The sequence below is a fragment of the Carex rostrata genome, chromosome 12 (genome assembly GCF_964058835.1).
Source record: "Carex rostrata chromosome 12, lpCarRost1.2, whole genome shotgun sequence".
Taxonomy (NCBI): Eukaryota; Viridiplantae; Streptophyta; class Magnoliopsida; order Poales; family Cyperaceae; genus Carex; species Carex rostrata.
The window spans coordinates 11,733,761-11,761,705 of NC_135929.1; the positions used below are offsets into that span (position 1 = coordinate 11,733,761).

At 34.0% G+C, this 27,945-nt stretch overlaps 2 protein-coding genes across 2 annotated transcripts; both read right to left on the reverse strand.

Moving 5' to 3' along the window:
* Positions 1–7,154: 7,154 nt before the first annotated feature.
* On the reverse strand, positions 7,155–8,437 carry LOC144563106 (beta-1,3-galactosyltransferase pvg3-like). Its single transcript, XM_078312497.1, has 2 exons — positions 7,700–8,437; positions 7,155–7,609 (listed from the first exon to the last, which is right to left on the reverse strand). Exons 1-2 carry the CDS (start codon positions 8,347–8,349, stop codon positions 7,294–7,296), a joined length of 966 nt encoding a protein of 321 aa, XP_078168623.1. The 5' UTR covers positions 8,350–8,437; the 3' UTR covers positions 7,155–7,293.
* An 11,923-nt stretch (positions 8,438–20,360) lies between these two features.
* On the reverse strand, positions 20,361–21,975 carry LOC144563055 (beta-1,3-galactosyltransferase pvg3-like). The gene is made up of 2 exons (XM_078312422.1): positions 21,034–21,975; positions 20,361–20,687 (listed from the first exon to the last, which is right to left on the reverse strand). Exons 1-2 carry the CDS (start codon positions 21,801–21,803, stop codon positions 20,501–20,503), a joined length of 957 nt encoding a protein of 318 aa, XP_078168548.1. The 5' UTR covers positions 21,804–21,975; the 3' UTR covers positions 20,361–20,500.
* Positions 21,976–27,945: the final 5,970 nt, after the last annotated feature.

Below are 27,945 nucleotides of genomic sequence, written 5' to 3' on the forward strand. Positions count from 1 at the left end.
TAAAACCAATCCGATAGACTTTTGGAATTGTACTCACCAAACACTCTCAGTTAACACATCACACTCTAACTTTGCTCACATATTATATGTTATTTATGTGTACATAAATTTATTGGTGCAGAATTAAGCAGATATATTAAATATGAGTGAGTCTATGGTACTATGCATATCACGGGTTGTTACCGTGCTATGGCTCTATATTCGAGTTTTCAAATCCTAACGGTCGATCCGAACTGTTCATCTTGTTCTCCATATTAATATGTGTTTGGAGACCAAATTTTACATTTTTTGAAATTTTTTTACTATTTTTTCAGATATTTAGAAAATCACTTGATCTAAAAATTATGGACCATCCAAAAACAGTGATTTTCAATAAATCTAAAAAAATAGTAAAAGAATTTCAAAAAAATGTAAAATTTGGTCACCAAACACATATTAATATGGAGAACAAGATGAACGGTTCGGATCGACCGTTAGGATTTGAAAACTCAAATATAGAGCCGTAGCACGGTGCCAAATCGTAATATGCATAATACCATAGACTCACCCATTAAATATTATGTATAAAACTCTGATGTATACATTTACCTGTCTCCATGTTCATATTTTTCAGCAAATAGTATATAAATTTACCTGGTGCAAAATTAAGCAATAGTATGTGTCCATGTTCATATTTTTTTTATCAATTTAAATCACATTTTAAGACTAAAAAATTATCAAAAATGACAGATATAATTTGTAACTTGTGTATACACATACAAAATACAAAATACAAATACAATTGTAGTCCAACAAAAAGGTTTGCACCAAATTTCTACGCATTGTCATGTGTTGTTGTTATTTTCTTCAATGATTTCATTTTCACTGTTGCCCTCTGGTCAAAGTGAAGTTTCAATATTTCGACAAGTATATTTCGATGTTTCAGTAGATTAGCAGCGTTTTTAGATTGTTGGATTAGTTGACTCAAGTCGTTGCTCTCTCTATTTGGGATAGGGTTAGGTGGCAAGAAATTGGTCTGCGTTTTTTCTCAAAATGTAGTCTCATGCTCTCAGCCTCTGAGCACTAGCATTGTTTTTAATTTCCTTAATTATATATCAAAGCTCAGTAGAATTAATTAAGCTGATAGATGTCAACTTTGAAGATTACGTGTCGAAATTCCTAATTTTTTTAGAAGCCCCAAGTCCGAAGAATTTTTTGACTGGACCAATACCGTGGAAAAATTCTTTGAGTTAACCGTAGGATCTGGAGTGTTAGCTCCCCTGCCTAGATAGTTTATTGCTGAAAATTAGGAGATGAGAAAGTAGATTTCCAATTAAATTAATAATTTACTAATAATGAAAGAGTTACAGAAAATATCTCTCTCACTTTATCTATTACTAAAAATTTCTACTTACCACTTAATTAATTAGGAGCAAATTAAAAGATATTCCAATTAGTACATATACGTCAATAAAAGCCTAATTTATGAGCTCTATCTTCTATTTTGGTTACAAATTAAGCTCCAATAAAATGGCATAGAACTGATAATTATGTCACGAACTATATATACTCATTGCTCACAATTGCTGCAAGAACTGAAATAATGAACGGGTAAAATCTGATCTGGATCAATCACACTGAAAGCAGCCCAATAAGTGTCCATCAGGGCCCTTCCTATTAGCCCACAGAAGCCCATATTAATTTATTTTACAAGAACCCAGCGTTCTGACCTAAGTTAGTACTTAATTACTACTACAACTATAAAATATGCAATCCATTAGTTTTTTTATCATATTTCAGTACAGTCAATTAACTGATATGGGGTCAAATTGGGACTCAGAACTCAGAAGTTAATAAAGGACTTGTTAATTGATGATCATACTCTACAGATTTCGGATTGCTACTTGTTCGTTAGTAACTAATACTTGAAAAACTAAATCATTTTTTAAAATTTGATACTTATATAATTTGGATTCCTTGTTTTTCCATCATAAATTGAGAAACAAAGGAAGAGACCCGAAAGAGTTAGTTTAAACTAATTTTTAGTATCACTACTAGAATTTACCATATTTTTCTGAGCAGGAAATGGCTTTTTCCATTGGCATACCATTGGAATAAGTTCTGAAATCGTCATTTCCATGCGCTACTGTTGGAAATACCACTATAGCAATAACCCCCGTTGATAATAGTGGTTATTTCCAACGACGCCGTTGGAAATACTTGTTTCTTACTTTTTCCATGTGATTACTCTTGGAAAAAATGCGCTTGGAAATACTTTTGAATTTGGACACTGTCTGGAGTATTTCCAATAGCAGAGAACGTGGGACCCACATAAGTATTTCCAAGGCAGCATAAGTGGACCCCACCCAAGTATTTCCAAGGCCAGTGGACAGGGACCCACCTATTTATTTCCAAGGCCAACATACGTGGGACCCACTCCAATATTTCCAAGGGCTAATATTTGCATGGAAAGATGGTTTATGTTATTCCATGGATTACCCATGATAATAACAAGCCTGAGTGGCATCATATAAACATGCTCTCATTCTACAGTCCTCCCTGTACCAACCCAGTACCGACCCGTTTACATTTCCCAATTCCTATTCAATCAAATTAACAAAAATATTGAAATATAAATAAATAACATGTAATTAACATTAATCAACATAGTCATACATTGTATCAAAATGTCAAAATATATCTCTGCCTATAAATATTTCATTCTTAATATGAAATATCTTTTAGTTTGGATTTCAATCTCAATTTTGGTCATCAGAAAGTTCAAAATGTTACCGTTTTTGTTACGTTAATTTAATTTTATCATCAATTTCTGAAAAAAGGACATTGGTCAAGTGAAACACGTACACTTATCATTAATTAGGGGAGAATTTCATGTATATCCCTTAAAAATCTTGAAATTGCATATGTCCTCTAAAATTAATAATATCATATTTTGCCCTTCTAAATTTTATAAATTCACAAATTTATTAATCTTCTAATTTGGACTGCTTGACTTTATACTAAATTAATTCAAATGTTTAAAATTTTTACATGTAGAATCATCACACGTAAGATAGGCAGATTTCAATAGTTTAGATTCTTCATTTAAAGTTAATTCGATAGATTTTAAACTTGATGAAAGGGCTTGGTGAACTTAAGAACAGCTTAGTCCTACTCTTATTTTTATATATTTATTATAAAAAAATAAATATAAGCCTATAAATTGCCTTTCTTAGAGGTTTCCCTCCACAAAGCGTCTTTTATCCAAGCCATTGACTTACGAGTTAAGAATCCAAAGCCAAAATCCCAATCCCCTCTAAAATCAAGTATATATCTACGCGAAGCTGCTTGGTTTGATCTCGCCTCCGGAAAATCAATTGTATGTGTTTCTCTTGTCTCCTAAGTAACTTTGTCACTATTACCCCTCTGATCGGAACGCCAATTCTCCTAAGTGACGTATCTGTGGTCATTGCGCTTGTTAGTTCAAACTTGTGGATGAATTTAATTGTTGAAGCTTATCTCCTAAATTAGGTTTCTATTCTGCAATTACATCTTTGATTTAGTTGTTGAGGCATAAATTGGTCATGCTTTACATGTACACATTCATATAATAAATAGTTGTGAACTGTCAATTACAAGTATATTCAATTATTAGAGTCCTTGTCTAATATTTAGATTGAGAAAGATAGTTCGTCAAAAGTGAACTGTATCAGATTTTATACTTGTACCAGATTTAATGATGGTATTGCGGATAAAGGAAAATTAGACAGCATTACTTTTAATGAAACCGGTATTGCTTCTGACATTCTCTAAAAAAAAAAAAGATTTTAGTTTGTTCTTGTACTTCTAAAAGTTCAGAAAATGAGTCACTGACAAGTGTACCAGTATCACTGGTACGCATTCTGGTACAGCAGGTTTTGGAGATCCAGCGGGGATGATTATTGGTAAGAATTTTGGTGCGAATCAGTTTCTGGTACAAACTCCGGTACCACTAGTACAATTTCTGGTATGTGCACTGATACGGATTGAAAGACTGATACTAATCTTGCCATTACTGGTAAAATTTCTGGAGCTGAGTTGAAGTATACCCAAGATGGATGAGAGGCGAAGCAACAAATTTTTTTTTTTGTTATATTTTTTAACTTACATTTTCTTAGACTCATTTCAGTCATATGAGATGTTCTATTTTGCTGACTTAGACGAGATGTTGACCTATATTATTAACACTCAACTTTTATATTAACACTCAACTTTTATGTTAACACTCAATTCTTTGTCTCTTCCTCTTCGCTTGAGCAGTGGCATCAAGTACTCTTATTAAAGTATTTATTTCTAAATTTCCTTCGGTTCTGTTGTAAATATGGTACAAAAGGGTTTGGTTGGTTGTATCAGTTTTCTGGTACAAAAGGTTCTCATGTAGCACTTGTAACAAGTTTGAATGTATCAATATTTATGTGACCGGTACACATATTAATAAAAGCAGAGAAAACCAGTACACATTTTAATTAAGCATAAAATTATTTCAACAAAAGAAACACTAAGCACAAGGATAAAAGGACAAAAGTGTCATTTTTATTTAAAGTGAAATCATTTCCTTCTATTATATAGACTTTCCAATCAAAAATGTGAAAAGAATTCAATTCTTTCGTATTTTTATTCCGATCAACAAAATTCAATTGGAAATCATGTCTATTGAATACTATTGAATTGAAATCAATTCTTTTCCAGCAAATGTAGGATCTGATCGGAAACCCCACTCAATAGAGTTCAATTCATTTCAATTCAATAGAGTTCAATAGAGATGAATTTCAATTGAATTTTGGTGATCGGAATAAAAATAAAAAAGAATTGAATTCTTTTCACATTTTTGATTGGAAAGTGTACATAATACAAGAAAATGATTTCATTTAAATTAAAATGACACTTGCGCCCTCAAACATATGATTAGTAATGATATGATGATTTGTCTCATATTAACACAAAAGGATATTTATTCGGTACCGAGTCATCGATTGTACCAGTAAATACCATAAGAAATCAGGTTCGGTACTGTGCTTTTGGGGCCCTCTTCCTCGGCTTCACCATCTAGCTAGATTTTTATAGTGCATATTGCTTCATAAGAACTTAACCTTAAAATATAGTACAGTTAACATTGTGCTATTGGTTCATTATACAAACAACCATCCAAACAACAAAAAAAAATATAACAGCAATTGAACCTCCTATAGCAAAATAGATAGTACAAACAACTCTGTGCTATTGCCTGTTATTCTGTTGGACTCCGCAACACCTGAGCCATATCTCCTCTTCTCCACAGCACCTGTGCTATTTATTGGTACATGGTTTATTTTCATGTCAGCCCTCCAATTATTTAAAATTTTATCTTGCTCTCAATTATACAAATTTTTGAAAACCAGTAGATTGTAGAATTGAGTGCTCATCCAACATGAGCATTTTTTCAACTATTTCAAAGAAGCAAATATCTCTTAGCAGCCATTAAAGAAAATATAATCAAATTAGACACCAACAAAATTAGACCACCAATATAAACATATAATTATAACATAATATGTAAATTGGTTTTAACCCATACATTGCATTAACAAAATACTGTCATCTATATATTAACAAAAAGATGACATTAACAAAAAGATTTTTGATGACAATTAACTAGGATAATTTGGTGTCTATTTAAATAAACTAAATTAATCTGACATTAGGGGCAGACCCACATGGTCTCAGGGGAGGCAACTGCCCCCCCCCCCCCCCCCCCCCCGGCCTAAATTTTCAGTTTTAGTGGAGATCGAGACGTTCTGATCGGCTTTGTCCCCTTCTTGAAATTTTTATTGCTCTCCTCTGAATATTTATTTTATAATTCGGATTAAATTTAATGTTAAAATTAAAAAAAAATTCTTGAATTATGATTGGTAATTAGAATTATAAGGTAGAGAATCATAAATTACAAGTTAGAGTATTTGAAAGTATAAGTTAAAGTATTATTTTTTATCGAGTATCTAATTAGTTAATGAGTTTAAACTCAATTAGTTATTTAAATTAAATTCGATATTTTTTTGCCACTCTGATAAAAATTCTGAATCCGTCTCTCTGACTGTAACTGACATTAATTATTAAGTGAATCATAAAAAAATATATATCAGGCATCAGATCGCTTCTTTGGCAATAATAATATATCTCTGAAAGCAACTTGGCACTTTAAAGTAGGTATGATTTCATTTTCAGACAAATCAGCTGTAAGTTGATTAAAATTTTATTTTTGTTAAATTACAGAAAAGAAATGCTTCATGCCGAAATTAATTTAAGAAGCGTGTAGCATATAACCACTAATAAATTATCACACGCCAAGAAAGGACGATTAAATTATACAAAATTGTCAAATTCATGTGTCGCATCTTTATGCTCCGTAGAAATGATCAATTATTATAATTTCTATAATTTCATTGTAAATTAAATAAGCTTTAATATTTCTTTGATAAATGAGGAGGGATCCACTTGCGCTCTTTTTTGGTGATACCAAATTACATCCTACATTTTCAAAGTTTTCAAAGTCCAAACAGTTCAACATGATAAATATATTAAAATGTGCTTGCAGATCAAATTTTACATTTTTTTTAAGATTTTTTTTTACTATTTATTAAGTATTTTACAAAATTGTTGTTTTCAGATCATTGAATTTTAATTTGTACCCATCTTAACAAATAATAAAAAAAATTAAAAGAATGTACAATTTGATCAGAAAGCACATTTTGATATATTCATCACGTTGAATGATTTAGATCGACTATTTTAACTTTAAAAATATAGAGTGTAATCCAGTGTTACCAAAAAAAAGAATATAAGTAGATCCTTCTCTTAATAAATTATAGAAAGAAATTAAGTTTCTTACCGAAATTAATTTCAGAAGTTAGAACGTTACATTGGAACACTATTTGAACAGTATTTAAAATGAATTAGGTCTAGCATACATTAATCTTTTAATTACGAAAAATATCAATAAATTTAAAAAAAAAATAACCTGTAGATATATTTTTTTATTATTTAACTAGAATGTGCGTCAAATTACAGCCATTTTTTTTTTTTTTACTTTTCACCAAATAATTCAAATTTTGAATGATTCAGTTGTAAATAATAATTTTCCAATGCAATCAATCAAATTCAATTTCATTTATAAAATCTGAAATATTATCTCAGATATTATTAAATGAATGCATGATAATAATTAAAAAATAAAATATAGATCTATGCTACTAAGCACTATTACATAAACAAATGAAACAAAACATTAAAAAAAAAATGTCAACTAAAATTGTGCAATTTAGAAGGTTTAATGCCATGAGTGACATTGAAGTAGTTGAGCACAGTGGTCCACCTTGAGTTCTCCTTCAATCGGTGCACCGCCACGGTGTCCGTGGTCAAGTTGTGGCGAAAGCAGTTCGCCTTTTGGTCGGGTCCCCGGAAGTCATAGATCACCGGAGCATTGTTGTACCGGTTCTTCCCCTTTTCGCCCATCTTCAACCACCATCCCAACATCATGTCCTCAGGTCCAGTCGTGTGGTTTACCGGCACTTCTGACATTGCAATCCATTCCACCAAGTCCCAAGATAACACATATCTACAATAATACAACATATTTATTATATAATTAACTTAATTATCTTTGCAGATTGAAAAATTAATACAATATATATCGATCGATCGATACCCTAAGCCGGTCATGAATGGCGCAGGGATCCAAAAGTTGAACTCGGTGCCGTTGCACGGAATCTCCAAACCGTAATACACATCATTTCTTGGTTTGTTGCGAAGAGACTCCACCAATGCATCGAGCCGCAAGTAAGTGTCGTCGTCAGTTTTCATCACGTAATCATACGGCGAATCATGATCAAACATGTCAGGTAAGCTAGAAAAATAGTTGTAAGTCTTGCCGGAGTTTATATTCTCGGTGCAATTTAGAACGATAATGTCACCGTAATTCATGATCTCGAGCGCGACCATGGTGATGTGATCTTCGTTCGTGATATTGCACATCACGAAACGGATGTCGACATAATCAGTGACATTGTTAGTTGGCCACATTGACTTGGAATAGACAAGTCGTAGGAGGTCGCGCCGCTCGAAAGTCGAAGAAGTGGTGAAGACACTGATCAACAGTCGAAAATCGGGTTTTACAATGACGGGATCCACGAAAGAGACGTCATGGTTATCGCATGTCGAGAAGAACGACTGTAGTTTGAGATCATTCGGGTAGACGGCGAAGAAGATTAGAAAGAGAAACAAAAATGGAAGCAAGAGTAGGTAGAGAGAAGAATGATTCTTAGAGAAGAAAGGTTGCATCATTGCAATATCCTTCATTTTTCTCTTTGACAGGGATTTGAGGTTGAATGAATGAATGAATACAAGGAAAATTCAAAGATGTTTAAAATAAATTTGACACGCAACTTGGTGAAATTAATATGTCAATTGGTTTTTATATATATATATATATAATAGTGACATAATAACAGTACTTAGTTCGAGGTCAATGGATGCATATTAGTTTGGTTGAATTAATTTGTGTATAAAACAATTCATCATTAAAATTATAATTTCTAATTAAGTATATTAGACTAGAATCAAAATTTCGCATTTTGAATTCGAAATTTATGTGTGCTATGGGCAATTGGGCACGCCGTTGAATTTGAAATTTCTTTGTAGGAATTTGACCAACAAGGGTTAAATTTAAAAAAAAAAATAAGATAAATTGATAATGGGACGAAATTTTTTTATATACCATAATAAAAAAAAATAAACCAAAACACTCAGTTTTGGGAGAATTCCAACTTTACCTAGACTGCAAGGACAATTTGTGAGTTTGTATAATTTTCAAGAATAAATATGTAATTACTAATTTAGAGGAATAAATATGTAATATTGAAACTTTTGAGGGATATACATGAAATTGCCCCCAACATTTATAATAACTAGTTGGTCTTTGATGTATTTTGCTTGGGATGAAAATCATCTAGTTTGTTTATGAGTTGAGGTCAATTACAGGGGAAAGGAAAGGATTATATGATTAAAATAAACTTAAGCAGCATATATGGAAATATAAGTTCGCTTAATCTAAGCAAACTTAATTTTCATTCAATTTAATGAATCCTTTATTTGGTCAAAGTTTGATTCATGCCAAAATGTGCAAACCAGTGATACGAGCCCAGGTTGTAATTCTGATAAATTAAGGATTCAAGTGTAAAATTTACTCTGACATTGTCAGAGTATAATTTTAAAAATCAAAAGGAAAAAAAAAAGATGGATATCTATAAGAAGTTTGAGTTTGATTCTTATTTAAAAAAGCAAAAATATGCTTCAAAGATGATTTAACCTCAATTATTTATTATGTGAGGCTGTAACAGCAAAAATGTTATTTGTTTTATTATATGCTGGTGAATGAAGAAAACCAGTAAAATTAAGCCGTCATTTTATTTTTAAATTGTGTAATGTTCTTTTAATTTTACTATATGATTCCCAAAAAGTATACTCATAATAAATCATAATCATATATCTGTACCATGCCATTGAATATGTGAGGCACATTCCTCGATCGACCCCTAACAAAAAAAAAACAATATTTCAATTGACTTTGACAGCAAACCATATTCAATTTCTATTTTCTTACTATTTTTCGGTTAATTCTTGGTACCCTCGTCCAGTCGTCGCCTTTCGGGAAAAAAAGATCAACGGTCCAGATAGTTCGGATTTTCTAAAATAATCCCAATTTTGAATTTGGATCCGCACCGTGTATTTCCACTAATATTAAAGGGTTTGGCGAATTTTTAACTTGAGCCAGATTGACCGTGAATCAAGATCGGATCGATTTCCAATCAATATTATTTGATCCGAGATCTCTCGGGTTGACCTTATGTTTTCATATTTGATTCAGATTTTGTAAAATAACCCCAATTTTGATCAAATTGAGGTCCGGGCCATATATTTCCACTAATATTAAAGGGTCTTGTGGATTTTTAAATGGAGTCAGATTGATTCGGATTTTGATCGGAAAATTCGGATCCAAATTTAAAATTTCAGCTCCTTTAGGATATCCGAACTCGGTCCATATATCGTTATTCCATCTATTACAAAAATCTAGCGGCCGAGATCTCTCGAGTTGACCTCATGGTTCTGAATCAAGTTCGCATTGAGATTCACATACTATTTTTAAATTTATGGACAATTTGTAAATTTTAATTTTACGTACAAATCTCGATGGAAATCGGGCAGTCTAGATCCCATCAAACTCGATGCACAGCGCACCTAGGGCTGTAAACGAGCTAGGCTTTAGCTCGGCTCGTTTATTTTGGCCCGAGCCTGGACCGAGCGAGCTGGACCTAGGTCACCCGAGCCAAAACCCCTGGCTCAGCTTGTGACAAGCCAGCTCGAGCTGGCTCGCTGGACTGTTATTATACAAATTCAAAAATAAAAAAAATAAGAAATCTCATTCAAAAAATTTAAGAAATTGTCCAGCATGCACATCTTTAAGCAACTAAAGCCATATCATTTCTTCCCAAACTGAAAATACATTAATTTTGCATAATTGCGTCTTTAAAAATGGGACTGGACTTAAAATTATACGAGACTAAATCCTAAATTCACTGTAGCTTAACGAGCCGAGCTGGCCCAGTCCGAGCTGACTCCTGGCTCAGCTCGTTTATTTTGGCCCGAGCTTGAGCCGAGCTGGCTCGTTAACAGCTCGGTCCACTACCGAGCGAGCTGTTAGTGAGCGAGCTAGAGGCAAGCCACGAGCGAGCCGCGAGCTTTTCTGACAGCCCTAAGCGCACCACAGTTTTCACCGGATGTAACTCTATTTTTTTTTTTTTTTTTTTTTTATGAAATGGCAGAGGCTGCCAAAAAACTTTATTGAATATAAAGTTGGTATTTACAAACTCCCTTTCCTGGAGGGGATCAAGACCGCATACAATATTTGTATGATTCGTTACACAGAGGACTGTATCAACCGCATTGCTGGAAATCTGAACCAGAAATAGGGATATTTGTGGATCATTGGATTTTGCTCTTGTGCGAATCTTGATAAAACAGCAAAAGATATCACGCCTCTGCGTGAACCTCTTCCTTGTTCGAATTCAGGTCCGTAATTCAAAAGTTAGTAGTCTAAACCCCGAAATTTTTTTATATACCATAATAAAAAAAAAAAAACTAAAACACCTCCGTTTTGGAAAATTTCACCTTTACTCAGACCGCAGAGCCAATCTGCGACTCTATTTTGAGAGGACCGCAGAGTCAATCTGCAGCCCCATTTAACGGGCCGCAGGAGTGTTTTGGTTTGTTGTAACACGCAAAGTGGGACCGTAGAGTCAATTTGCGGCCTGAATAAAGGTGAAATTTCTACAAAACGGAAGTATTTTGATTTTTTTTTTATTATGGTATTTAAAAAAAATTCGGGTCTAAACCGTCCGTTTGTTAATCGGATGAAGATTAAATCTCGTAAATTTTGAAATTAGTCTGAATTAGTTTGCATTCTTATCGAATGGTCTCAATTCCAAACTCAAATTTGAATTACTTACAATCTGAAGATTAAAAATTAGCATACTTATAATGAACTATAAATTGTTAACCGGACCAATTTTAATATGTATACTTATTTAATTATTTAAACATGTATGCTGTCTAAGATTTATACAAAATTTGTAGAAATAGATAATTAATTATAGCACTTTAACATAGCTATTGCTTAATAAATTGCACCACATAAAAATCAGCATTTTAGTTTAGTGGCAAAAGACAATATTCTCTATGTGAAAGATCGTAGATTTAAAACTCAGATGAAAATTCTTTATAGATAATTAAAGAAAACTGATAGACTAGATCTCTACTTATCAAATCCAAAAAATAAATTGCGCCATGTAATTAAGTCACCACGAGTAATATATTTTATGTGAAATATATATATATGACAATATATAAGCACGAATATAAAACAAATTACGTTAAAATTTTGAAAAAAAATACGATGGAGAAATAATAAACTGCATATACGAATTAAAAGAATTATGATACCATTAGCTTCTTTTTAACAGCAAAATGTATGAATATTTATATTTTGTTGTCAAATTGAAAAATGAGTTCGGCTATTGTGATACCGGTGGTATTTATTTGCTACCAATTTAAAATTTATTAAATAGATTTCAAATAAGGAATTCAAACCGATTTACTTTGATGCATTTACATGAAAAATTTATAATTTTTCAAATTATTTTACTACCAAGTCAATCGGTAAAAAATGATGAAAAATGAAAGCATTAAAATTAACTTAAAAAAGCACCCACAATCTAGAGGCCAAACCTCCAAATTTATTCTTAAAAAAAAAATGTTTTAGAGTTGGTAGTATTTAAGTTGAAATACCACTAATGTCATAGTAGCCGAACTCATTGACAAAAAAATACAGTGTTTTTATAAAAATGTTATAAATATCTAGAAAATAATCAATTTTTCTCAAGACATGTTCTTCATCAGAGTCTGTATCCTTTACCGTAACGGACCAAGTTTAATGAGATAAAATTAACTTTCAACCGAGCGATTGGAATTCAGTATCTATTTACACTGTAAACAAAGCATTTATTTTTTAGATTCGTGTTGTAATAAACGACCGATCTAGATTTAATAACTGAACCTGCGGTACCGGTACCGGGTGTGATCCGAATTCCTCTCCACCAGGCACAAACTAACACAACTCCCAATCACCAAAAAATGAATAAAAAAAAAAAAAAAAATACAAACATGAAGTTGCAATCTACCTTCACAAATTTAGGTATCACCAAAAAGAAGAAAACTACCTAGCAAATGTAAAGCTCTTTTTAACTTGCTTGTACAGTAAAATTCAGAGGGAATAAAGAGAATAAGTCCGTAGAAATAGAAGAATAAAAATATTTTGTTTTAGATTTTAAGAGAAATTGAAAAGAATGAGAAGACAAATTTGTTTTAGAAAACTGTAAAGGTCTTTCAATGTTGATTTATATATCGACAGTTGGCAGTTGCATAATTAGAGCAAATCTAGCCGAAATTTTTATTTATAACATTTTTTCAAAAATAAAAAATAAACTAAAATACTCTTGTTTTTGAGAAATTTGAAATCTTCCCGGATCGTACTGGTATTCTATGGCCTCAAAGACTGGAGTCCGTAGAATACTGATGCGGCCCCAGTCAAGGAGCCGCAAAATACCGGTGCAGCCCCATATATATATATATATATATAATCTTTTTGTAAGTGCACAAATTTCAAAGCATTAATACCAAGGACCGCACCTTCACTGAGGTAACCTTCTCTGCCCCGCCGTGTTAATGGCTTGACTTCCATTTTTGTTGACCCGTAATGGTTAATTGAGTAGAATTTGAAGGGGGTTTGTGGAGAGTTTGAAAAGCTTCACCATGTAAACTAAGTTTCTGGTGCATGCGTATTTGTATCTTCTGCTTACTGATACATGTTATTAGTTTATAAAATTCAGTAAATAACATTCTTTTCCGGTGGGGTTTAGTTTATTAAGTTATAAATTATTCTGTACAAGATATTGAGATAGTATCAGACAATTATGATCAACATGATATTTTTCTCATTTAAGATATTTCCTTTGTGAGATGACAGTACTTTCTCCAAAGCACTGACACTGCAAGCAGTACATGATTCTTTGTTCCTTGGTTTCTTTCTGCTTGTGATGTATCTGGTACAGTATAAGTATATGTCAGTTTTACATTAAGCTAAAATCTATAGAAACCAATTGAAAATTGGGTAGGTGTAGCCTATTACATAGTCACCCTGACTTCTTCCTCTCTTTGCCAATTGGTCAGCCAAAACTTGGGTTTGTTTTGAAAAACTTCCAGAGAAAAGATGCCTCTGAGAAAGCTCTCCAGTCTACCTTCATAGTGGGTTGCAACGCAGATACCAGTATACCACATTTGCCAGTGTTAGGTTGTCAGTGAGAAATAGACAGGGGCTGAGTCCATGGTTGTCAACATATTCTGCTGCTGATTTGAGCGCCTTGGCTTCAGCTTGAACTGGGCAACAGCCAACAGGCCTTCTCCTTTGAAGAGCAATAGGCGATGAGAGTTGTTCCTTCTTGGATCACAAACCCACTGCCCCCTATCCATCCCTCTTTCCAAGACCCGTCAACATGACAAGTGTACCTGAGATTGCTATGCATTTGCGCTGGTTGATCCGGCTGTTTCTTCCCCTGTCCTATTGCTCCAATTGTTGATTCTGCCTGAACTTCTCTAAGGATTTGGGAAAAGCGCTCGGCAGTTGGTCTCTTGGCAGAATAGGTCATTTCATTCCTACAACGCCAAATTGACCAAGCAATATTTGCCACCAGAGTCCACAATTCTTCAGATAGAAAATCCATACTTTTAAGAAGGAGTTCTTTTAATGTATCATCTTAAGCTTTAGATTGCTCGTATCAATGTGCTGGGTTTCTTTCATTTATCTTATAATTTCATTTTCTATCATTGTAGGTTGAATATTGACGCCGAGAAATTGATCAAAAATCTATTAAGTGGATCTAATAATTCACACCATAACTACGGCACATCCGTGCCATAACACTATGCACTGGATCAGTGGATGTGATCTCCCAACAGCAAAGACCATTAGGAAGGTTCTATATATGTTGCTTCAACCATAATTAAGGCAATGCACATATATATAATATAAATTTAAACCCAATTCCTTTTAAGATGATGCAAGTTTCCAGATCAGATTATGGTATAGTTTTAATAACATAGTTAACTCTAATGAATGAGCCTAATTTTTGGGTCTCATAGTGATCTTGTTTTTAGCTTGAGGTATATATATCAACCAATATTAATTTGCAAACCAAAAGTTATAATTATCAATATATATTCATGCTTTAAATTCATTCCTCTTACAATGGTGTCGTCACTTGCTGGCTTGTATTAAATTCTAACAATTAGTTTTCTCTCTTGCAGAGTGGTACCAGACAATCCATCAGAGAGGGTTACGACTTACTAATCTCCCAACAACAGGGAAAAGTGTTTTTATGCCATGCAACAAATCACACAGTTAGGTAGAAAACCGGTACAACAACCAGTACTGGAAAAACAGGAAGATACACAGTCAAGTCAAGGAAGGATACAGCAGTTTGAGAAATCTCACCCAAATAAGGCCCCAATACGAGGAAACAAAAATGAAGGCAATGAAAAAAATTTGGAAATGGAAAAATGTCATACAACTGCGCAGGGAGTGGCATTTGACCCTTTCTATATATGCTGAGACAGAAGCGTTACTAGAAGCAATTCGATCAGTTTGTGATTGAGGGAGGAGACCAAGGGCAATTCTATATCCTCACTGACACTGATTGGAAAATCTTGGTGAAGGCGATTGAAGAAAGAGAGACCAACGAAATCCCATCATGGAGAGCAGCAGAGTCGACTCGCTAATGAAATGCATAAAAGGGTATCATGAAAACCGGTCCACAATTAAGATACAACACATTAGAAGAGAAGAGAAGAGAAGAGAAGGAGTACTAACCTCTGGCTCTCACACCATGGGTGATGGGTGGAACGCCACTGCAATGCGTGCTACCAAAATCAGGAATCGAGCAGAAGTTAAACCCGGCCTTCTTTAGGAGAGGGTGAGCGTTTGAGCGTGAGCGGGCAAAAAACTGGGATTAATTCCCCTTTAACGGGTGACATTTCGGTGCCAGTAAACCCGCTAACGGACTGTCATAAAAAAATCAAGGGAACTAATTCTGCAGTTTGAACCCCAAGCTTCTGTAGTTCTGTCTGGAGATACGAAGGGGAAGGATAGTTTAGTTAGTTTAAGTTATGAATTAACTTGAGGCTTTTAGTCAAACATGAATAGTGTAGGTCGATCTAAATTAGAATAATAATTAACTTTAATTCTCAACCAAAGAGTTTAGTGCCGAGTGAAAAAAAAAGTTAGAATAATAACTTTAATTTTCAATAAAACAGTTTAGTTTATCTTTGCGACTTTTGCAAATTGTTTTTCATATATAATTTCGCATCCCCGGTCTCTACCCACAGACATGTAACCACCCATGTTCAATACAAAACGAGAGCTAGACTCGCGTTCTATTTCTCAAAAAAAAAATAAAACAGTTTAGTACCGAGTGGACCGAATTTTTTATTAATAGAAATAAAATAAAAAAAAATATCGAAAAACAGGATTACTTTTGATTATTTTCGAAATATAGGTATAACGGGTTTACACAACCCGTCCCACCGGACGGATCTAATTATCCTGTCCGGGTTACATTCCGTTAATCCATCTCCTTAATTAAATTCGTGCAACCCAAAAAAAAAAGAAAAAATCGGACGGTACTACACAACCCGTCCTGGTTTTTTTTTAAAAAAAAAAACAAATACCCGGACGGTACTACACAACTCGTCCCAAATTTTTTTTAAAAAAAAAAAATGTCGGACGGATTAAGTAATCCCGTCCGACAAATAATTTTTATAAGGCTTGTGTAGTACCGTAACCAATACCTAGTTATTTCTGAAACCAATTGGAAGCTAGTCAAGTAATCAATCCTCTTTTCTATTCAAATCATTTCTTAAGGTTGCAATATCCTTCAACGTCTCAAATTTTGATATTCCGGAGATGGGCAAGTTTCTTGTTCAACGACTAAAGTAAACAAAAGATGGACATAAAAAACACTTTAAACTTGACCTTTTCTTGTTCAATACTATGGTCTGACCTCGATGCATGAATTTTTTATTCTTCTCAAGATTTGAGTTTTTAGGATCAATAAAATGCAACCAGAAGCTATCATGCTCTTCATTGCACCGACAGTTTAACACTCAAGTTAGCTTAGTTACTTCTATATATTTACACTTTTTTTATAAAAGGAAAAAAAAAAGACAACAAAGGAATATATATACATCCATAGGCTGCATAGTCCCCCCCAAAAAAATCCTAATTTAAGAAGATCCGAAACTCTAAACTGGCATACCAAAAAGGTCAACCAGAACCTGTACCAGATGGCTTAGAGTGTATCATCCTAAATTTTCTGACAATTTTTCTATTTTAAAATTCAATTTTTATATTTCTATTTCTTTCCAGCCTTCCAGCTTCAGATGGATAATGTTAACCCCACACTGGTACAAAAGGTCTATTTTGGTAATATGTTGAATGTTAATTATTTGCATGCATGAAAAAAATGTTTACCCTTTTCCATATTATTATCTAGGCAAATTGCATTAAAAAAAAAAAGGTCAAGAAAATGAGAGCACAAATTAGATAAGAAATAGAAGACAAACTAAAGAAAACAGTAAAACATATAGGTGTACCCCATCTAATTAACTTACAAGTGTGCAGGGGCGGATCTACTGTAGCACAGGGGGGTCAGCTGCCTCCCGCTGGATTTTCAAAAATAGTGCTAAAAATCTGCTTTTCGGACCTCTGCCCCTCCCTGGAATTCAAATTGCCCCATGTAGCCCATTTTGGAATTCTAATAGACAGAACGGAGCCCATATAAACTCTGAGCGAAACAAATTAGCGGAGCTCAAATAGGTGCTGATCCTAAATAACGAAAATTAGTTGAACCAAAATGTTTTTATTTATTTATTTTTTTTGAATTCAAAGGCAGAGGCTGCCAAGTTGAACCAAAATGTTGATTTCAAATTCCCTATAAATGTTGAATTGTTAATTTTATTCAAGTAATTTGGGATTTTTATTATATTGATTGGTATTTTTTTTGTTATGTTGAATTGTACCTGATAAGCTATTGGGTTTGAACCCGATAAGCTATTTGCATCCGATTATTGCCCCGCCCTGACAAAAATCCTGCGTCCGCCCCTGCAAGTGTGTAAAGCTTTCTCTGATCTCAACCAACAATCTCAGCATCCGGTTGACTGGCAATATGAGATGCTTTCAGACTGGTATCATTTGTGATCTCCTTACCATTGTAAAGAACTAACATTGCAGCTAATCTATTAAAGGGATCCAATACCACCTATTATCTCTATTAAAGGATCCAACACATCACCTATTATCTGACTCAATGCTTATGTGCTAATGGATTCCTTCCCTTGTCATGCTTTTGTTAACAAGCTGGGATCATTACAAGATATATAATTATTTGAAAGTATTACTGAAATTTTGAGAGGTTTTGTGTGCGTAGAAATAAGAACAATTTAATAGGAGAAAGGAATACATATTTCTAACATTCAAAAACATCCCACAAGACACTACAAGATAATAGAATCTAACTTTATTTTCTTTCTCTTTTTAGGTACTACATTAATGTTTGTTTGGATGTGCACTTGCTAAACATATGGTGTTGCATCGTTAACTGTCACAAACGATGGCACCAACAAATCCTTCAACCGCGATCAAGCTTAACATAGGAGACATGGCATCTCTCATTGATTTATCCTATTGGAACGCTTCTCCGTTCTGTAGGAATCGATCTAAGAATTGCTTTTTCCTTTGCAACCTTAAGAAATGATTTGAATAGAAAAGAGGATTGATTACTTGACTAGCTTCCAATTGGTTTCAGAAATAACTAGGTATTGGTTACGGTACTACACAAGCCTTATAAAAATTATTTGTCGGACGGGATTACTTAACCCGTCTGACATTTTTTTTTTTTTTAAAACCCGGGATGGGTTGTGTAGTACCGTCCGGGTATTTGTTTTTTTTTTTTTTAAAACCAGGACGGGTTGTGTAGTACCGTCCAATTTTTTCTTTTTTTTTTGGGTTGCGCAAATTTAATTAAGGGGATGGATTAACGAAATGTAATCCGGACGGGATAATTAGACTCATCCGGTGGGACGGATTGTGTAAACCCGTTATACTTATATTTCGAAAATAATCAAAAGTAATCCCGTTTTTCGATATTTATTTATTTTATTTCTATTAATAAAAAATTCGGACCGAGTGGAAGAAGAGCTCTTTTTTGTATTATTAATGGCCGTTTACTAAAAGAATATTTCAAATGTTTCACACTCTATACCGCATGTGGATTGTGAATTTTGATTTTTGAATACCCAGGAATTGCAGATTTATTTTGTATTATTTTATAGTATTACGTCTTGAATTGACCTTCTAACTTTACTAAAAAATAGATGTGACAAAAATACAACCATGGAATATATTAAAATTGAATTGACCTCCTCAATGCTCTCTCCAAAATATTAATAAAAAGAACGTGGATGACTTTATATACTGCTCCCTCAAACTGTCATTTTCTTTTGTGGGACTAAGTATCCGTAGTCCGCACAGTCTGAACATATGTTTTCTATTTCATTGAGTTGAATGTTGATGGGCTGATGGCCCATAAATTTACACTTGCCCCCTTAGGTTTTTACTATTTTTATTTTGTTCTTGTGGATCTTCTATGCTATAGTATGTGAAGAGTTTTGTAATGCAAAAAATATTTTTTGTTATAGTTGATCGAAACAATATATTAATTATTAAATAAACAATAAGAACAGCCGTAACAGTGACAATAAACAAATTTTCGTGACAATAGTGATAATAATGATTCTTTATCTTGAATAAAAAATAAACCACACACTTCACTCCATTGAGGTGTGATTTCTATTTTTAAGTTCATATGATTCAATTATTCGTTTTGTATTTATATTCGAAGATTATCTGCTCTGTATCCATATCCGTTTACTATCAGTATCTGTATTCGTATCCGCTCATTGAAAAACGGATACGGATATAGTATGAGCATTATCCGCTCCGTTTTCACTCCTAACACGAGTTCAGATCCAGTGAAATAACCCAAAAGTTGGGTTTTAAATCCGGATTGTCCGATTCGAATCCGTGATAATCCATCCAAAGTGGAGCGCACACATCTCGAGCAACGAACCCGAATTTTGAGGTGATCTCAAACGACGGAATCGAATCGGACGGTCTCGATCCAAAACCCAAAAGTTGGGTTACTTTAGGGGATCCAGACCCTCCTAACACCAGGTACTTCAAAATTGAAGAATATCTTTGTTCTGCTGTCAAATTGACAAATAGTACAGGGTTTTCTGAACAATTTTGTAAAGTACAAAATAAAATATAGGAAAGAACCTACCTTCTCCAGACAAGCTTTCCACCAGCAAGAAACTAAACACAACTCTTAATTAATCACCGAAAAATTAAAATAAATATAAACACCAAGTTGCTTTCAACTTCTTCAGATCCGACAAATATTGACCCTCCGTACTTCCTATTTTTTCTAAAGATTTCATGGTAACATAAATTATTAACATTTTATTTATACATAAAAAATATCTAAATATCGCCATTCATTTTCTATAAATAATAAAAATAATGTTATCAAAATTACAACTATTGAATATTTGATAATTGGACCATTTTGCTACAGGACACATTTAAATCATAAAAACTACAATTCAAATTAAAGAGTGCCTAATTATCCACACATTAAAATAAATAACTTTTTGTAGCTTGCTTGTCTCTTTACAAGTAATGAAGAAAAATTAAAAAAATACATATATAACTTAATTTAATTAATCAAGGAATGTGGTAAAATTTGGAAGGCTTCAATTTTGATGTGACATTGAAATATTTCAATGTATCAGCCCACTGGTAATTCTTCTTCAGACGGTGTACCAGTATACTGTCTGGTATAAACTCATGCCTGAAGCAATTTTTTTTCCCATTACCTAAATAATCATAAAACCTCGGTGCCATGTCAAATCTGTTCAAAAATAAAATTTTGTCAGAATATGATGAACAGACTGATCAATGGAATTTTTTTGAACTATGCATGATGTTGTAATTGACATGATCTCAGGCAACTAAAATCAAAATTAGGCCATGAAAATTAGCCCACTGGTAATTCTTCTTCAGACGGTGTACCAGTATACTGTCTGGTATAAAATCAAAATTAATTTTCAGATTGTCAGAGATATTTATATAATTTGTCTTGAATTGCAAGGTTCTGATGCAAATCAGGCAACTAAAATCAAAATTAGGCCATGAAAATGTACAATCAAACCCAAGACAAAGAGAAAACAAACAAATTGATATAAACAGATGCAAACCTGTTTTTGGCTTTCCCAGCCAGGTTGAACCATCTCCCGGTCCACATGTCTTCGAGCCCGATGTTGTCCTTTCGAGGCAAATCCGACGTGGCGATCCACTGGATCAGGTCCCACGAAAGCACGTACCCCATCCCCTCCATAAACGGAGGAAACGGGAAGAAGTTCTTTGTATCACACGGTATCCGGAGCCCGTAATACATGTCTTCCCTCGGCTTGTCTCTCAATGACTCGACCAATTTGTCCAATATGATATACGAGTCGTCGTCTCCCTTCATGACGAAATCGTATGCTTGATCGCCGTATAATTCCGGCAAGCTAGAGAGGAATGCGTAGGTCTTGCCATCATTCATATTTTCCTTGCAATTCAAGATGATGATGTCGTCGTAGCGCATGATCTCTAGTGCGACAAACACTCTTTGCTCGTCATCCGTGAGGTTACAAAAGACGTAACGGATGTCAATCTGCGCAACCGTCCGATCATACGTTTGAAGTGCAAAGATGTTGCGGAGGAGGTGCCTACGCTCATACATCTCGGGTAAGGTCACGATGCCTAGAAGCATGCGGAATTCGGGTTTTACGGCGCTCGACGTTGTTTCATCGGTTGTCGATACAGAGATATCTGAGGAGGCCGAAATGGGTCGGGAACATGTCAAGAACCCGGGGTTGATTGGTGAGATGGTGATGAAAACAAGAGCAACTATGGCTAGAGAGAGAATGACAAAGGTTAGAGTAGAGGGAGATGAGGTCTTGGAAAGGAGAGGAAATGACATGTTTGTTTTAGGGTTTGATGATTCAATTAAGGGATCTGTTTGAATGAAGCTTTATACAACAACTTGAATTGGAAACCTTCTCTATTTTTTATGTTTTTATTTTTTTGAAGACTAGATAGGCGATAGCGGCATGAATTGGACACCTACACACAAAGCATCTCTGTCTAATTTTGACTTTGGAACAAAGAGTGGTTGAGTACTTAATTTAATCATAAAATTTAGCTGGAGAGCATAATTCTATCTTTGTATTGTAAAATATTTAGAAGAGGTGGTTATAATTAATTATTGTTTTCATTTCTTTTCTTGCTTCTCTTCTGTTGCAAGAAAAGAAGCGTTGAACACTTCATGATAATATATAGGTGAAAGAACTGGTTTAATTTTTTAATAACATTTCATGAGACTATTTCCAATAATTAATTGTTCTGTTCATGATCAAATCAAGTTAGTCCATAAAATGGATTAATTAGTATTTTTAGATCCGAACCGTTCAAAGTAATTTCACATTAAACTTTACATATTATAAATTTTTTTTTTTTTTTTGAAGGTTAGCGGAAACCGCTAACAAATATATTGATAATAAAAAGAATAACAAGAGTACTATAGAGTACTAAAGTTTCAAAATAAATTAAATACAATCCACCAGCTACTGAACTGCACTAACCCTCCTCAACCAATAAAATTACAAATTAATTATATGGTCTAAGCTTCTAGACCATTTAAATTTGTCACTAATCGTGCCAGTAGCTGGCCATGTGAGATGTGACTATCTATCGTTTATCCAATGCAAGACGTCTGTTATCGCACTAAAAATATAAATTCACAGTACGGACCAATATAAGCTATGCAAAGTACCCAAGCCTCACTCTTGTAAAATATTCAGAAGAATTGTTTTACTTTACTTTTCCTTTTTTAATTCCCTCCCCCCTGTTTTGTTGCAAGAAAAGAAGCGTACTTGAACATTTTCATGAGATTAGGTGAAGAAACTGGTTTAATTTTTTAAGAGGAGGGTTCAAATGCCTCCATGTTTGTGTCTCCATCATGCCTTTATCTCTCTCCATCATTTTCAAAGTTCAAACAGTCGATCCGAACCGCTCAATCTAACCTCTATACTAAAATATGTTTGGAGACCAAATTTTATATTTTTAGAAAAAATTTTACTATTTTTTTAGATAGGAAAAAAAATATTGTTTTTAGATGGTTCAGATTTACTGATTTTGTACTTATCTAAGAAAATAGTAAAAAAATTTCTAAAAATATAAAATTTGGTCTCCAAACATATTTTAGTATGGAGGTTAGGTTAAGCGGTTCGGATCGACTGTTTGAACTTTGAAAATGATGGAGAGAGATAGAGGCATGATGGAGACATTTGAATCCTCCTCATTTTTTAATCATCTGTTTCTTCATACCCATATGGTGAGTGGTGAGACCATTTCCAATTATTGTTCTGTTCATAATTAAATCAAATTGTAAGAGCCAAAGTTTATAGTTATCTACTTGTTGGTTTAATTATAATGTTGCAACTTGGCAATTCCCTTGGTTATGTTAAAAGCATTTTTTTTTATTTTGGGCTTTTTGCTTGCTATTAAAAAACCTCTCCCATAACCCAAAAAATCCAGCAGCTCATCAACATACAAGGCCTTTTGTTATACAAGTAAATCTACCAAATTAGGAAGTATGAATTCATGATGGTCCTAAAATCAAGAATAAATTTCGTTATTTGTCACAAATTGGTCACTCAAAATTTGATTTCTCTATTTAGTCACTCAATTTTGTCATTTGTCCCAATCAAATCACTTTATACTTTTCTGTCAAAAATGCTAACGGAATATGCTCATTTCGTTAATATTTTAGACATAATATACTCATTCCGTTAATATTTTGGACAGAATTAGGGGTGTCAACGAGTACGATACGGGTCGGGTGGAGACATTTTCATACCCGTATCTGTTATGATAACGAAAAAAATCTTTACCCTTATCCGTCTTTAGAATATGGTGCTGGTCGAGTATAAACGGATAAAAAAGTGTCATTGACATTTCGATTTGTACTTTCGATAAAATATTTTTCAAAACAAGAAAAAAATTAATAAAATAATAATGAATACAACTAATTTGTATTATAAAAAAATTAACAAAATACAAAATTTTATTGTATCATCTTCATACAAATATATATATTTATGTATATAATTTTATTTTTATAAATTATCTTATACATAAACGGGTAAGATAACGAAAAAAAATCGTTACCCTTGTACCCGATGAGCTAACTAAAAAAAACTTACTCTTATCTGTGTTTTCGGATACAATATGGGTCGGATAAACGGTAAAAGAGTGTCATTGACACCCCTAGACGGAATGAGTATATTCCATTAATATTTTGGACGGAATAAGAATATCATGCTAAGATTTTGGACGGAAAAGTATATAATGACTTAATTGGAATAAATGACAAAGTTGAGTAACTAGAAAAAGACAAATCAAACTTAAGTGATCAATTCATGAAAAATAACAAAATTTAGTGACCTTCAACGAAATTTACCCTAAAATCAATGATATTATTTGTTACAAAGGGCATCCCAATGTAATTTATGCAGTTGATTTGGGGCTTTCCGAACCCAAAATGTGGAAGATAGAACTGAACCTTAGATCAGTGAGTACTATACCAATGAATTCAGGTTCTTGGTGGATTATTCTGGTAAACATTTCTTATTAGTTCATAAGGACAAAGATAAGGATAGTGAGTTAGTGACAGGAGGTGGACCCAGGTGTATCCAGGGGGGGCGGCCACTTTCCCCCTGGATTTTGAGTTTTAGTGCTGATTTAGTGGTTACGATTGATTCTGTCTCCTTCTGAAAAAAAAATTTGCCCCTCTCTAGGACGTTTGATTCGTAATTCGGGTTAAATTTACGGTTAAAATCAAAATAAATTCTTGAATTATGATTGGTAATTAGAATTATAAGTTAAAAAATCAGAAATTACAAGTCAGAATATTGAAAAGTATAAGTCAAAGCATTATTTTTTATCGAATACCCAATTAATTAATGGGTTTAAATCCGATTAGTTATTTAAACCCGATTCAATAATTTTTTGCCTCCCCCTGATGAAAATCCTGGATCCGCCCCTGGATAGTGATGATGAGTACAGTAGTTGGTAGGGATGCAAACGGATTAGATACGGATCGGATAGTGGTCAACCCATATTCGTATTCGTATTTTTTTTCCGAATACGGATACAAATCGGATATTAATCGGATACGGATCAGATATTAAACAGATATGGATACATATCGAATATTATCGGATACGAATACGGATATAGATATAATTCAGATTCTTAATTAAAAATATATCTATAATTAACTTGTTATGCAATTACAAAATATATATCTATTTAACTAAAATTCATCATCAAATTAACTGATGACATCTTTTAAATAAAATCAGTAAGAATAAGAGAGACCATTTAGTACATAATTGAGACAGGAAATTCGATTTAAAAGGCCGTGTGGTACGATCCCATATTTTCAAAGCGCTAGAGATTTTTCTAGAAATTGTGGGTTGGGGACCATTATCATATCCTCTTTTCATTTTGATGGACCAAATCAAAGCCGAGTCTACAAATCAATGCCTCTATTCTAAAAATAAATAAATCAAAGCCTCTAACCCATGTGCAAAAGAAACAGTGTTAGAGTGACAGCTGTATATAGAACATTCTTTCATTTTCTTTTAATATTCAAATCAAGCATAAAAGTTGAAAACACAGGAAACATAAAATCGGATATCCAAAAATTATAACATGCGGAATTATCCGTATCCGCTTCTCAGATTAAACCCGAATTCATATCCGTATTCGTATCTGATTATCCGAATCCGAAAAATCCAGATACGGATCCGGATACGGTCGGGTAATATCCGACTCGTTTGCACCCCTAGTAGTTGGTACCGTTTCGTGACTTATTTCTTCGATGTTTTAAGCTTGATATAGGAAAAAAAAAATCATGGCATAAGTGGGATAATTTGTGCGGCAATGCTTTTTTTAGCACTAACCGAGATATCTCTAATGCACCTTCAAATTCGCTGGTTACAAATCTAATTGCAACTATTTCACTTCTGATCCTTGTGATGTTCTTCACAGTACAAAATTATGGGTATGTGATCTCCACAGGCGCTTATACAATTTTAAGGGTTCCCAACCCTTAATTAATAGCTCTAAGCTTTTCTTCATATCTGTTTAGGAGTTTAATTTGCTGGCTAATTCAAAGGTACAAAATGTTTTAATTATATGTTCTATTTCAGCTTGTACTTTGAAAGTTTCAGTTCAGTTTGGAAATTATTTCTCATTATATAAAAGTCTCGATAGGCTACGGTGCTCTTTACCGAGTCCCTTTTAGATTAAAAATGCAATGTATTTAATTAACACTATTATTTCATTTGATTTTGGACATTGAAGAATCATAAACAATTTAACTAGAAAATGGTTCAAAAATGAATGAGTTAGGCTGGGGTGCTATGGATAGCATAGTGGCCTCTATGCTACGGCTCAATATTCGAGTTTTCAAAATCCAAACGGTCGATCCGAACCGTTCATCTTATTCTCCATATTAATATCTGCTTGGAGACCAAATTTTATAATTTTCTGAATTTTTTTACTATTTATTAAGTCACTTTGAAAATTGCTAATCCAACGGTTTTACTGTTTTGTGCAGCCACCGTTGGATCAACAATTTTGTAAAATACTTAATAGACGTTATATCTTACATCCGAGTCCCTACAATATCCTATAATCATTTTTACCAAAAAGACCCTATAAAACCCGAAATATCGAAAACATACAATAAATCCCAACACTCCCCCTCAAGATGAGCAAAAGATATCCATTAAGCCCATCTTGTCACATAACTTTTAGTGAGGCAGTCAGCTACTTGATCTCCAGTAGCTACATGACTCAGCTCCAATAGTCCACTTTTCAGTTTTTCCTTTATGAAGAACATATCGATCTCCACATGCTTGGTTATGTCATGCTGCACAGGATTATTGGCAATGCTGGTCGCTGACTTGCTATCGCACCACAACTTCATTTGGGCTCCTTGATTCACCTTGAGCTCTTCCAATAACCTCTTCAGCCACAACATCTCAGCAACTCCCAATGCCATGGCCCTATACTCAGCTTCTGTCGTCGATCTCGCAACAACCGGCTGCTTCTTGCTCTTCCAAAGACCAAGTTACCCCCTACAAACATGCAGTAGCCCGATGTGGACTTCCTGTCATCGAGGCAACTAGCCCAGTCAGAGTCACAATAGCCCTCAATGTTCATGTGGTCATTCTGCCTGAAAATCAAGCCCTTCCCTGGTGCACTCTTTAGGTACCTCAGAATATGATATACTGCGTCCATATGGCTCTTCCTAGGGTCATGTATGTAGTGGCTCACCACGCTCACTGCAAATGAGATATCGGGACGAGTATGACTCAAATAGATCAATTTGCCTACTAGTCTCTGGTACCTCTCACGATCAACCTGTTCTCCTGCCTCTGCACTTATCTTGGCCTTCACATCAATTGGAGAAACTGCATGCCTGCACCCCAACATGCCTGTCTCTGTGAGCAAATCTAGAACATACTTCCTTTGGGATAGAATAATCCCCTCTGCTCCACGAGCCACCTCAATCCCAAGGAAGTACTTAAGCTGTCACAAATCCTTCACCTCGAATTTCTTCTCCAATTTTGCCTTCAACTGTGCAATTTCTCCCTCATCATCCCCAGTAATTATCATATCATCAACATACACAGCCAGCATAGTAATGTGACCACCATGTTGTCGAAAGAACACCATGTGGTCGGCATTGATCTGCTGATAGCCCATGCCTACCATAGCCTTCTTGAACCTATCAAACCATGCCCGGGTGGGGGAGACTGCTTCAACCCATAAAGTGACTTCTTAAGCCTACACACCTTATCCACTATCTGGTTTGTGCCAAACCCTAGTGGAACCTCCATGTACACCTCCTTCAACAAATCACCATGAAGAAAGACATTCTTCACATCGAGTTGGTGTAACTGCCATCCCCCATTCGCTGCCATGGAAACCAGTGTCCTCACTGTTCTTATCTTTGCCATGGGTGCAAAGGTCTCGTCATAGTCAAT

What these genes read in the sequence shown, in the direction of transcription:
- LOC144563106 (XM_078312497.1), bottom strand. Translation starts at nt 8,349, where the DNA reads ATGAAGGATATTGCAATGATGCAACCTTTCTTCTCTAAGAATCATTCT. An exon ending in CCATTCATGACCGGCTTAGG is followed by an intron (nt 7,610 to 7,699) that starts GTATCGATCGAT and finishes GTATTATTGTAG; the next exon opens with ATATGTGTTATCTTGGGACT.
- LOC144563055 (XM_078312422.1), bottom strand. Translation starts at nt 21,803, where the DNA reads ATGTCATTTCCTCTCCTTTCCAAGACCTCATCTCCCTCTACTCTAACC. An exon ending in GCTGGGAAAGCCAAAAACAG is followed by an intron (nt 20,688 to 21,033) that starts GTTTGCATCTGT and finishes ATTTTTGAACAG; the next exon opens with ATTTGACATGGCACCGAGGT.